General features: G+C 43.3%; 1 protein-coding gene across 5 annotated transcripts in view; it reads right to left on the bottom strand.

Moving 5' to 3' along the window:
- ADAMTS16 (ADAM metallopeptidase with thrombospondin type 1 motif 16) overlaps positions 1 to 10,387 on the bottom strand; it is a 127,365-nt gene extending 116,978 nt beyond the window's left edge. For 3 of the 5 annotated variants that reach the window (XM_045848302.1, XM_045848304.1, XM_045848306.1), the window contains exons 1-3: positions 10,162 to 10,387; positions 9,969 to 10,074; positions 3,398 to 3,723 (exon numbers count right to left, since the gene is read on the bottom strand). In XM_045848302.1, the coding sequence (XP_045704258.1) occupies positions 3,398 to 3,723; positions 9,969 to 10,074; positions 10,162 to 10,293 (564 nt within the window). In that variant the 5' untranslated portion in view covers positions 10,294 to 10,387. The remainder of the gene's footprint in view (positions 1 to 3,397; positions 3,724 to 9,968; positions 10,075 to 10,161) is intronic. The other 2 variants (XM_045848303.1, XM_045848305.1) reach the window with 2 other exon arrangements.
- Positions 10,388 to 13,539: the final 3,152 nt, after the last annotated feature.

The following is a 13,539-nucleotide window of genomic DNA, read 5'->3' as shown; positions in this document are numbered from 1 at the left end:
GGTCTTAGTGGACAAAGACTTTAAAACAACTATTATATAAATGTGTTCAAAAATCAAAGGAAACTGTAGTTAAAAAATTAAGACAAAGCTTACAATGTCTCATAAAATACAGAATAAGAGAAATTATATAAAAGAACCAAAGAAAATATGAAGTAGAAAAGTATTATATCCAAATCAAAAAATTTACTACAGAAACTTAGCAGTATATTTGAACTACCAGAAGAGAATGAGTCAACTTTAAGATAAACCCATAGAAATTATGCAATCTGAAGACCACAGAGAAAGAATAATGAAAGTATTATTTCTCTGAATAATCCTCAGAGAAATGTGGGGACCATCAACATACTAACATATGCATAGCAGCATTATTCATGTGTTACCCACACCTACAGATACCCACACCAATACACATCATAGTGAGAATGTTGAAATACAAAGACAAACATCTTGAAAACAGAAACAGAAAAACCACTTCTATGTACAATAAACTAAAGTAAGATAAACAGCTGACTTATAATCAGAAACAATGGGATCCAAAAGGAAATAAAATGACATATTCAAAATGCTGGGGGGAAAAATAACAGCAACAATAAACTGCCAACCAATACTCTCTGTCAAGTAAAACAAAACCACAGTGAGATACCAGTTCGTATTCACTAGGATGGCTATGATAAAAAGATGGACAACAAGTGTTGGCCAGAATGTGGAGATGTTAGAAACCATGTACATAGCTCTGTATGTGGAAAATGGTACCACTACTGTGTGAAACAGGTTAGAAATTTCTCAAAATTGTAAGTATAGAATTTCCATATGACTCAGTAATTATACCCAAGTATAAACCCAAGAAAAATGAAACATATTTCTGCACAAAAACTTGTACACAAATGTTCATAGCGGCATCACTCACAATATCCAAACATGTTCCACAGAGGACTAAAGCAAATGCTCCCAAACTCAAATCTGAGAACCTGGGGAAAAACCATTTATCACCCTGGAAACTGCAGAGTCTTACAACTGTAAACAACCTTCTTTAGTTGAATAACATGGCATATTAAACTCTTAATTAGGGAACATATTTTCACTTAAAGATAATAGTTTTGTACTATAGATGAAGTCGAAAGAATAGGATATTGGTTATTTCCCATAACCAGGGATCTTGTTTTCAAAGCACTCCCCCATCGGGGCTGCAAATGTGTGTGAGTGACCACAGAGCAAATAAAAGAGAATTCTTCTGACTCTGGGCTCCCCTCAGATAACTGGGTCAATTAGAAACCCTGAAAAAAAAATGCTTAACTGTGATCTACCTGGAGCTTAGTTAAAATCTGTAAGGATCAAGAACAATAACACTAACAAAAAAGACCCATCATCCAACTTAAAAGACATGCTAGTTTTCTTTATACGTTAACAGATTTGGAAGAGGAGGGCTGCGGTAACCATCAATCAGGAAAGAAATAACAGACTTGGCAGCATCAAGAGGGACATTCTCATTCAACGTTTTTTATTATCTGGCTAAAGGGAGAAGACTTCTTTATCCTCCCTTTTTCTTCCTTAAAATGCCTTTGATTTGTCTTATCATCTGGCAAAAGCCCCTGAACCTCACACCCATAAGTCTAATTGAGGTCATATTTGTTATGACCGTCTACAGACAGAGCGTCAGTGAAGTTGGGATTAATGTATTTGGAAGATTAACGGTAGAAGCACACAGATTTCTGTTCTAGTGACCAAAATATTAAATTGCAGTGTTTGTTAACAGAAGAGCCCCTTTTTTCTGTTCTTTACCACTTCTTTAATTTTCACATAGTTGCCATTTACAACTTTCACTAACTATTTTGAGTTCAAAGAGAGCCACAAATCTGGGAGAGCTTTGGCTCACAGAGACCCTAGCGTCAACGAGCCTGCACCCCTACTGGGTTAATGGAAAGCACCTCGCCCAGTGATCTCTGCAAACACATCCAAGGATACTGAGCTCTGAAGGGCATGGCACAATTCCCTACCACACAGATGGCTTCCATTTCTAGTCTGAACCTTTGTTGAAGAAAGCCAAGGAAGAGCTATCTTCCTTTAGTGTATTACATGAAGAGTTTAGCCCTGTAATAAGGAAGGTCTATTTTTCTTGAGAAAACATGGAAAAAATCAGCCACACTGTCTTCATGCTTAACAAGTTTGCCAAATAACCACCACCCTATCCTTGGCAACTCTCTACTGTATCGTTCTCAAACCAAGAGTCTTCTACAAATAAGAGTAGACATGAGACCAACCCATAGCAAATTCCCTAAAAAAGCAGAAGTTAGTATTTTTAAAAAATTAACAGGATTTAGCATTTGCAAATATTTAGTATTTTAAGAAGTTGGTTACAAATGCTCCTGCATCATCCACTATTCACATACAAATACACAAAATCCTTCTGATATATAGAGTATGATTTCTCCTTTTCAAAAGGAAAAGAAATTTAAGGCAGACTTAAAGCATTTTCTCGAGATGTAGTAAATGCTCAGAAACTTATTCTCCAAACCTTTAACATGGTCATGATCTTATGGTGTTTGGCTCACACATTTTCCCTTTGCCATCTAAATTATGTTCTTCCTAAATTACATGGACTAATTAGCTTGCACTCAAGAATCTAATAAGCTTTTCTTTCCTAAAAATATGAACGTATTTTAAGAAAAGTTAAACGACAAGCCATTAGGATTTCAGCTTGGATCAGCCTGAGGGGTGCAGTATCTTGTCAACTGGGCCAGGTGCCTCACACTCTAGGGGTCCCAGCAAACCAGACCACATGAAGCATCTAAATGATGTTTAATGTATTCATCTCATACTAAGATAATGGGGGATGTACCAATAGAATCATCAGTCCAATAAGATCAGTACTTCCCTGCCATGAATTCATCAACCCATTTGGAATTAACACCCTAATTGGGAAGTATGTTATCCTCATCAGAATGACAGAAATAAAGTGCTTTTAAGCAACTGATCGAATAATTACCACAGCCAATCAGCTGAGTACTGTACTCTATTCAAAATGAGGGCACTTCTCCAGTGCTAGTAATGGACCAGTAGTTAGAGCACAGCCATCCTCCGAGAAGTCAGTTCCTGCACAGGTGGCCATAAATTCTTATGCACAATTTTCAAGCTGCAGTTCGTTCCCACAATTCTAAAACAACAAAGGCAATGAAAGGCTAGGCATGTGTGCTATATTCAAATGGGCCAAAGAAGGAAGGAAGTATGGCATATTTTAGACTGATTATTTGGCAATATCTCCTGATTTTAGGATCAGAAAAGCCTGCACTACAATAATAGAAAATCAAGCTGAAATATTTCAAGGGAAATTGGTCATCTTTCCTCTTTCACACATCACTGTCCCTGCCATCTCACTGCAGGTAGCAAGAGCTGTACTCACCAAACCTTTGCAGGTTGAAAGAGCCACGGAGGAATTTGTGTGGGATCGTAAGGAGCCTTGATAGAAACAGAAATCCTTGGGCGGGAAAGCCTGCAGTGATTTAACGCCTCCCTTTCCCAATGTCTGTATGACAAATCCAGGAGCCACCAGGTTGCTGGAAGTTTTCAACTCCATGTGAAAGTCATGCCTGAAACCTTTCAGCCGAAGGTGAAGAGAGTCCACTCCGAGCTGAGCCAGGGCTCTTTTCCTCCTCTGAGGGTGTGTGATTTCATGGGACACGTAGTTGCCATTGTAGTCAACCTCATAAGGAGATACCAGGTCATATTCTGAAAGTATAAGAGGCAGTATGACTAAGGAATTTCAGAATTCTGAAAAGAATACAAAAATTTCCAAATACAATTTATTTCCAGATGAAACTTTCACTAAGAATAAAATGGAGAAATCATCAACATCAATCCACCCGCGAGTCCAAACTGTATGATGCATAGAATCAGACAAAGAAAATGTTTTCCTTTACAAGGGAAGTCACTGCTGCTCCTGTAACGTGTTACAACCAAGCCAACCAATTCAACACTTCAAAGGAAAACTAGATGACACACCAAATAAAACTAAAAAATTGTGTTGTATGATTATATTTCATAATTTCACTTTAGGGCAATTTGCATCATTGTAAACATTCTTTTAGTTATATTTTTTGTTTTTTAAAAACATCTCTATTGCTAAGAAATTTTAGCTTAAAAATGCTTCCAATTTTTCAGAAAACACTTAAAATATGAGTATGATGGGCTTCCTTTGCTGCTTAGTTTTTGATATTCAGTTATTAAATCACTGACTACATAGGAGAAAAGGGGGAAGGCACACACATTCCAGGTGTCCCAGATGTTAACATTTGGAAATGTTCGCATGTGTATTTGCTCCCAATGAAAGCCACTGTTGACCCTCCAATGGGCCTGAGCTCTTAACGCTTGATCATATTTCACACTCAAGGGCTTTTCAAAGACGTGAAGCACACTCTTCTTCCCACTCTAATTTACGGTATGCTAGCATAAAATGCATTCAACTAAATGATTTCTTTTTAAATAGTCAAGAAAACCCCAAGGAGTTATCAGATTTCCGGGCACCCATACAGGTCTGCAGAGCTTCAATCACAGACACTCTTACAGTTTGCATTCCGTGTACATCTGAGTCATTTCCTCTCTGTGAAAAGTAAAGAGAGAAACTGCATCCGAATCCTGGACAGTGGCCTCTACTGCCTTCCTGGAAATAGTCTAGTTTTCTTCTCCAAAGAGGTAATTTTCTCTGAGGGAGAAAATTAAGGGAGAAATGAAAACTTATTTTCATTTTATAACCAGGATTTGTTTTTTCAGTACCATCATTAATGATATCATCTCTGCTCTCCAAAGGTCAGGGAAAGGTGGTTTCTGTCCCAAGCAGGACAGAACTTTGTCTAGCTAGGGGTGGCTTCATGCCAGGGGCAACTGTCCCCGTGTGGTCAGTCACCTTCTACTGTCCAACTTGGACTTTCAGACCACGTGAAGCTGAACTTGTCAAGGCGGAGGTCAAAAAATTTCTTAGTTAACGATGCGTTAGGTTGGTTTATACCTTTCAGATAATTAAACATAGGGTATAGAGTCTCTATTTGCACACCAGCAATGAGCCCCACATACCTTCCAAGGGGGCCTGCTGCCTATACTGCATTTTTTCTAACCATGAGAAAATGGCAGGTTAGTCTGGCATCCAGCCTTCCTCCCAAGACGTATTTGAAACAGATGTCAAGCTGAAACTCAGAGAAGGCTAGAAAGCTCTCCCCCTGCACTGAGTGAACAGTCTTTTCAGGCTCTAAATGCAAATTCCTCTTATGTGCCTAATGAGAGGCTGATACTAATATCCTTCTCCTGATTCTAGTGTCTGAAGAATGTGTATGTGTTCTTCTTTTATTAGTAATATACCTTGTTAAGAAGCTGTTCTGCTAGATGCTTAAAACTGGGGCCCTTTCTGCCTTTGTGTGAGCTGAACAAGGTTCTTCGAGTCTTAGATAAAATAAAACATTGTCCTACTGAAGTGGCATTTGGTCACACGTCAGCAGTACTCGAGTGAATTTTTTGTCTGGAAAAAATAAGGTTTTTTTTCCACAACTAAAACTCTTTTGGGACAGGTTCCTGTCCTCATATCCCTTTGCTGTCCAGCCCCTTTGCTGAAGCCCATGGCAAGGGAGGGTCTGAGGCCAGAAGGCCAATCTGAACAAGAAGTGTAATAACGGAGGCTTCGGCTATGGCCTCTGTGACCTTAGGCTTCCTGTTTCCCCTGCTCAAAAGCTTTGATGTGGGATTTCTCTGGGTCCATTGCTGGGCCCACAGGCGTGGCCCTGCTGTACAGGTACAGGTGAATGGGCACTGGTGAGATGGGCCACGTACAAATCAGACAGACAGCAGGTTCTGGCAGACAACCTGACAACTAACCGTTGAAATATACGTCAAAGCAGGGTACTGTGTCACACAGGGCAAAATACATGGAATTATTTCACAATTTTTAGGAAAGTGAGACAGTGAAACAAATTCAGTTAGATTGTGTACAAGGACAGAAGAAAGCGAAAACACATCAAGATCAGTTTGTCTGGTGTGAGTGTGTGACCACAGTCTGCCCTGGGCCATTCCAAAGAACAAAAGTGGAAAGTGCATGGCCCAACTGCCTTCCTCATCCCTGCTTTCTGGACGAAGGGGACAGGCTGGTGTGACAGGGTCATCTTGTTGTCTGTCATCCTGCCCCCTCCCCAGGACTCTCTGGAAGTTTTCCCCTATCGCCACTAGCCTGTTTCCATTCCAGCAGAGGCCCTGGAGTAAAGACAGAAGCATGTGGGAGGCTCCAAACACTGGCTAATGCACAAATTTATTGCACGTGAAAAGATAATTACCATTTAAAAAAATCAAATTGTTTCCAGATGATATAAGCCATAATCTTATGGCCTTTATTTTGGATGGCAGATAATACCTATTTTTTGAAACAATGGCTGATAAACCTCTTTACACTAACACATGCAGTGTTGTGCTGATAAATGTGTGACAACCAGCTACTGGGGGGGAAGAAAACAGGCTGGTTTACAACATTTTCCAGTTCCTCTGGTGTACATACTCCCACCTTGGCTGATTTTGATGACCAATGTGTGACATCGCCGAATGGGGACTTCAGAAGAGACTCACAGGAGCAGGCTATTACACAGCATTGCCACCAGGCAGATGCTGTCCCAGCAAACAACCTCACAACCACAGATGGTAGTAAAATATAGTAAAAGAATTGTGAAGTGATGATGAGGTTTGAGTATTTTAGTTTTGTGTGTACTATGATTACTTCAACTGTAAGTTCATACATTTTAACTCTCAATAACCAGTTTGCAAAATTCCTGAAAAGGTACCAGTCAGCTCTGAAGGACTGGCAGGTGCTGGCCCCAGCACCCTGGCCCCAACCTCACTCATGGACACCAATGACAATCCCCTTTGAGAGTGAGGTGTGGCAGTGTGTGATGGCTGAAGACCTGGCTTTCAATTTATTCCAGTGGTTCTCAAACAGGGGTTACTCCCCTACTGTTAGAGGACAAATGACTGGAGACATTTTTGGTTGTCCCTTAGCAGGAGCGGACAGTGGTGCTATTGCAATCTAGCAGTTTGAATACAAGGAAGCTGCTATGCGGTCTTCGAAGCACAGGACAGACAGCGACAACAAAAAGTCAACAATGTGAAGGGGGAGAAATCCTGCTGTGGTGAAAAAGAAGTCCTTCAAATCAAATACGCTCTCGGTTACATATGAGTCAGTGTGAAAAGGTCATAGCTAAAGAATTCAGTGAATGAACAAAATAAGTATAGCATCTCACCATACTATTTGGAGAACAGTCAGTATATAGTTTCAGTAAACTGAAAATTTTAAACTAACTTTTGATCTTATGTTTTAAGATTATAGTCCCCCAAACTATTGGTTTGTGATCTTGAGAAAAAACTTAATGTGATCCCTGACCTTTGAGAATCCTTTAGATAGGACTTTGGTCCTATGCAGATTTTTTTAAGGGGAAAAAAATACACATGGCTGATTCAGTCAGCACCTTGGACTGCTTGATTTCAAAAGATTTTTTGACCACAATATCAAACCTAGGAATATTCTGGTTCAGATGGAGAGCATGAGGTGTGGACCACCTGGATGTGTCCTCGGACTGACGTGACCGGCTGCAGAGAGCCAGTTTTGCACACTGCATCCTCACTGTGCCTTTAGTGGCATCACACTGATATCTTGAAATTTGCCAGGGTGGGAGTAATGACCCCGTGACAGCAAGCAAATGCTACAAATCAGAGCTCCAAAGAGCCTCTTGTTAAACATTTACACCACTGGTCAACCTGAAAGAGACTGCCCTGACTCATGTGATGTGAATATTTGAATGTAAATCAATATAAACTTCCAGAGCACAAACACAGATCTATTATGTCCAATGAAACGAAGTTCGAAGGAACTCATAAACCTTCCTGGAAGCTTAATTCACTCTAGAATGAAGACGTTAGCAAATTTGTGACATGCCTCTGCTCTTAACAAGAGCCACAATTTTTATTATAATGGTAAATTAGAAGGAGAACACATTTAAATCTACTACGAAGGAAAAGCAATGCTAAATCAGCCAAAATGTAATGGGCATACCTAATGTCCAAAAGTAGAATTTCTCAATGTAGTTATCCTTTGTTGTCGCAAGGGGTATATGGAGTGCTCTTTCCTGTTGCGTAGTTACTTCAGACAACCAGTGAAATTTGCAGTAGAGTTTTAAATATATTTTAAACAAACATTATGGCCAAAGGAGTTATTTTAACTTATATGAATATAACTGTATACTCGTATGCAGTAAACTGACCCCAGCACCACACACAGTTTATTCTTTTTAAGATGGAAACAGGTAACACCGCTGACTAGAAAGTCTTTCTCTGGTCATGTAAGGTTGTCCCTGGATACCCCCTCTCTCGGCCTAGCTGGTTAAAATGAAAGACCTAAAACAAATGGAGGTGGGGGGTAAGAACAGTTTTTCCACTCAGCGAGACCTTCCAGGACGACGGATTGTACCTTCCACTTCAGGTTCTGACCAAGTAAGGTAAGTGGCTGTCGTGAAAAATCTGGGCTGCGACAGGAGCTGAGGTGCCCTGTGCCTGGAGCTGCGTGCCAGCCAGGCTGCATTCCAGCCCATAGGGGTCTATTCTCCCAGGGTTTGGAAAAGCACGCTTGACAGGAAGTCTTGGCTGCCCCTCCTGGAAATAAATGGTTCTCTGTCTATAACACTCTTATCTTAAAGGAAACTTCATAAAGTACTTTGAAACTCTCCTGAGACCTTCAGGAATTTTCATAATTGAAAAAAACTAAAGTTTTCACAAAAATCTGTTTTTAAGTGTGAGGGGTAAATTAACTTCTAATGTGGGTAATTATATTGTAGACTGCATTGTAAGAGAAACAATAGAGAAGACCAGGCAACCACAAGAAAGGGAGCTTTAAATACACAGTGAAAAGTAATTTTTAAATATTTTATATTATTTACATCTAGCACCCTCTGGTGGTCCTGGAAAAGGTCCTCAGTTACTGCATTCCTCAGATTTACTACTGTATCTACTGCGTATCGATGACTATAGTCAATTGAATTTCAATAGTTAATGCAGACATTAAATTATTGTCTTCATATAGTTTTATCAAGGTGAAGAAACCATATCAGGTATTTCTAATTATTAACTCTAATTTTCAAGATTTTTTGAAATTATGCCGTGATAATCCAATCTTGTTCTTCCTTCAAAAGTCATTATTCATATTTAAGATGTCCATTTATTGTTGAACATGAGGCGAATACTAATATTTAGTAATTGCCAATGCATTGGGTTCAGATTAGAACTGCGGAGCCACCGAAGTTCTGCACCTGTTTTCCCAGCCACCCTGATGCAGCTCAGGACGCAAGAGTCCGTTCCCAGGAAAGCTGAAATTCACAAATTCCGCTCGTCAGCAGCCAAAGTAAAACCACACGTTGCAAAAGGATCAGATTTGTTTTTGTGACAAATTATGACACAGGATATGGACATGGCTTATGATGTCACAATATGCTAACTACCCCGATTCTCGAAGAGCATCAACCTTGATACTAAGACCTAAGTACTGAGAGACAATGGCTGCCTCTGCCTCCTGTTCTGAGTCAAGGACAGAGAAAGCTTAGTTTAAAAAGAAGGAGGAGGCGGAAGGAAGGGGTGGCTCTTTGTCATTGCTTGGATGCATACATTGATACAGCATGGAGATTCCTCCTCGGCTCTTTAGTGCTTTTTCAGTAAACTGTATCCTTGTCTTTTCCCCTAGTGTTTGTGGTAATAACGCTGGCGAACCCTTGCCAGCATTGTTTCACACGGAAATATAATGTAAATAGTGGTGAAGGGGGACTCAGGTGCTCCCTTGTAAGAAGCAGGGCAGTATCTTAGGTGTTCCTGGAGTGGTGAACATTCACAGCACCTTAAGAAACAGCGTTAGAGGGTCACCAGCTGTTACATTGCAAGGATTAGAAACCTGCTCGCGGACTTACCGCCCTTTTCCACCCAGGCGGGCCACTCCGTGGGACTGGGAGGACGCTGGACGCTCGGGCTCCCTGGCGAGGCCGCTGAGGGTCCCAAGGCGCACGCAGGTGCCTTCTGGAAAACAGCGGCGACACCTCGGTGAGACTGGTGGCTGAGCGAGGGGAGCCACGGGGAACCCCGACCCCGCTGTCGGGGACTCACCTGCACACCCACCTGCACTAGCAGTAGCACCCAGAGAGCGGCGCAGCCGCGGCCCCGCATCGCCCCGCTGCCCCGTGCGCCCCGCGCCCGTCGCCCGAGCAGCGCTCCCGCGGGGAAAACGCACGACTTCATTCTGGGGCGCTTTGGACGTCCGGGACCTGCAGGCTGTCCCGCAGCCTGGCAGGGCACAAGTGGGCACCCAGGACCTGATCCGATTGGAGCGCAGGAGGCTTCCCCTCGGTGACTCTGCTGCCTGCGCGGGGGTTATTACTGCAGCTCCGCACCGCGCGGGGGGGCGGAGTGGCGCCCGAGGCGGCGGGGGCGTTGGCGGAGCACCCGCCCGCACCGTGGGAGAACAGGGGGAGGGGTTGGAAAGCAAGCAGGAGAAGGGAGGAAGAAGGTAGGAGAGGGGAAGCGACTGGAGGAGCGAAGCAGAGGAGGGAGAAAGGGGAGTTGGAGAGGAGGGAAGCGGAGGAGGAGGGCAGGAGGGGAGAAAAGAGGAGGAAAGAAGCAGAAGAAGGGGCAGCGGGTTGGAGAACGAGGGCAGAAGGACAGGAGAGGACCAAGGCGCTCGCCTATCCACAGTCACGAAGGACACCTGGTGGGCACGAGTGTGGAGAGGGGGCCGGGGGGTCGCGGGGTGGTGAGGAGGTTGGATGGCCCGCCAGTCACTCTACAGACCCTACTGTCTAGCTACCGGTGTGGCCATGCCTAGCTTCGCTGTGACCGGCTCCCCCAGGACCCCTCGAGGGTCGTACTTGCGCACCCAAAGGCGCGTACACCTGCCGCAGGATAGTGTGCGGCTGGACTCGCCCGGGTCCCGCTGGGTCCACCCTCCTGTCCAGTGGGGAAGATGGGTTGCGGACTGGGACACTCGGACCTCCTGACGAACACGCAGATCAGAGTCTGTGTATGTTGCTCTAGGACTTGTGAGATGATGGGCGAGCTGGAGAGTGAAGGAAGCTTCTTCTCTGCGCCATCTGCCCGGGGATGTAGGAGCGCTCCTGGCCTGGGAGTAGCTGCTGCTCTCGACTGGTCTTGTTTCGCCAGTGCCCGTGCTGGGGTTTCTAGGCGCCTCGGTGCAGCCTTTGGATGGAAAGGGCTGGGCTGCTGCGCCAGCATCAGGGAGCCCCGGCAGAAGCAGGAGTGTGGCCACAGGCCTGGCAACAATCGCAACCCTGGTTCTGCATCTCTCCCCAGTTTGTGTGTGTACACATAGGTGTGTGCATTTCATTGTGAATGGTTGTGTGCATGCACTTGTGTATGCACATATGTACATCAGTGTCTGCTTGGGGTGCACATGTATGATGTGTATATGCTTGTACGTGAGTGCAATCGCCTGTTAGTGCCTGTGACTGCTCTGCCACACTGCTTGCTCTTCACCTTCCCGACCAGTTATCTCCTGCAGGTCTCTGGTCTGTGTCCCTTGCATTCAGTTTAGCCAAGATTTTCATGTTTTGCACATTTCCTAGAGGACACTGGAAAGAAAGTGGTGGACATGGTCTCTGGACTCCTTTGCGCAGCTAGCCCTGAGCCTGGAGGTGCCTCTTGCCTTTGGCAGTCCTGCAATGCCCCCATCCTGGGCCCTGACGGCTGCACCTTCTTCCTGCACAGGGGCTAGATCCTGTTCCACATCTTTCTGTCTACCTCAATCTCTCATATTCATTTATTTAAAACCCTATTGAAAATGTGGGTATATTTTACATAAAGGCCTGTATTAAGGATGGCTTTAGAAAACCTGCCACCCTCCCCCTCTGAAGTACCTGTCAGGTGTATGCCTAGGTGTGCGGGTCAGGGAGGGAGCATACATGGGAAGAAATGGGAGCCTGGCTTTGGGCTGATCATCAGCGATGCACAAGGTTGCGCAGGAGGCAGAGTTTCCCTTTGTCCTGAATACAGGGCACTGCATGCTCGGTACGTAGGGGTCTCTAATCCTCTCTAATTAGGTCAAATGTAGCCTATGAGGGATTCAGTTCTCCAAGTCTAGCTACAATCACATGAAGACACCCAGGGGCTCTTTTTATAAGTTCAAACGGATGCAATGAAAGAAGAATGACTGGTATAAAAAGATTCACTTTTAGGATTTTTTTTTTTTAGTTATACCAAATGAGTCTCTGTCCATTGTGAGGAAAGAAACAATATTCTTTACAATGATGAACATTTTTCCAGTTCCTTTCACTGTTCACTGAATTCAGTGTTTACCCTTGACCCCAGATGTCTCTAGATCCTACAGAGCAAAGGCAAACTTTGGCGAAGGGGCCAGGTTGGGAGCTGAGATGACAGAAACTGGTAACCTGGGTTAAGAACACCAGGAACACAGTGTGGTAATGTGATTTGTGACTTAAACTAAGATAAACATATGTGGTCTTTTATTTGTGGCACAGGGCTCCTAAAACCCTTGGAATTTCTCAAGTGATTTAGAGCATTAAATGTGTCTTTTGTTATGCTAATGACATGGCTTTGCACCTCAGGATGTGGACTGGTTGGATGCCCAGAGAACCATGTAGTGAATTCTTAGGTGAATTTCTAAATGCAGCCCTGAGAGGGGGCTGTTTCTACTCCCTCCTTCCAGGCCTGGGATTATCTCTATTATTAACAATGGGTCCAGATGCTCCATCAGGCTCTCTCCAGCTGATCTACCCTCTCCAGGCCTCAGTTTTCTTATCTGCACAAAAAGAATGACAATAGTGGCTTGCAGATATGTTAGGGTTAGGTGCAGTGCAGTGATCTAAACATGTAGCAGGGAAGGGTTCAACTTTCCCTTTCTCCTTGTTCTTCAGCCACCAGGAGGAGTGCATGTCAATGTGCAGTGAAGTATCTCCAAGGAAGAGGACAGGAGAGTTTCACTCAGGTCAGACTATCAGTGAGGAGGGGTTCCAGGGGCAATAGAGCACGTTTGACAATGTACTCCCCTTTCCTGCATCACAACCAAGTCAGCATGAAATAACATGTGTAAGCAGCATTTTTCTTCCAAACACATCTCTGTTGTAATCTGGCATTTATTTACTTTGCAGAGAAGGCTGGAGGCAGGTTTGGTTATATTATTTTTGGGGCAGGCTGTTTTGCCCTTCAGATCAGGTCCACATAGGATCATCACTTGTCCATGTCTTTGGGGTTTTTTTAGGATGTATTTGGCTCTGCATTTTGTCATTACTTTTTCCTGAAACATCATAAGTATATAGATATTTTTTTCAGATTTGGCAAGATAGAGATACTTATCTGCTTATTATTTGGGAGATAGGACATTCAATAAGTAGTTTTTAGTATAAAAATAGACAGTTTGGGTAACTGCTGACATGAAAATGACAAAGACAATTACTGAAAAAGAAAGTATATATGCATATATATATAAATAAATGAGGTCAATAAACATAGCAT

This window comes from Phyllostomus hastatus, unplaced genomic scaffold (genome assembly GCF_019186645.2).
Source record: "Phyllostomus hastatus isolate PE091 unplaced genomic scaffold, TTU_PhHast_1.1 phas_contig_58, whole genome shotgun sequence".
NCBI lineage: Eukaryota > Metazoa > Chordata > Mammalia > Chiroptera > Phyllostomidae > Phyllostomus > Phyllostomus hastatus.
This window is presented reverse-complemented; position numbering and strand designations above follow the sequence as displayed.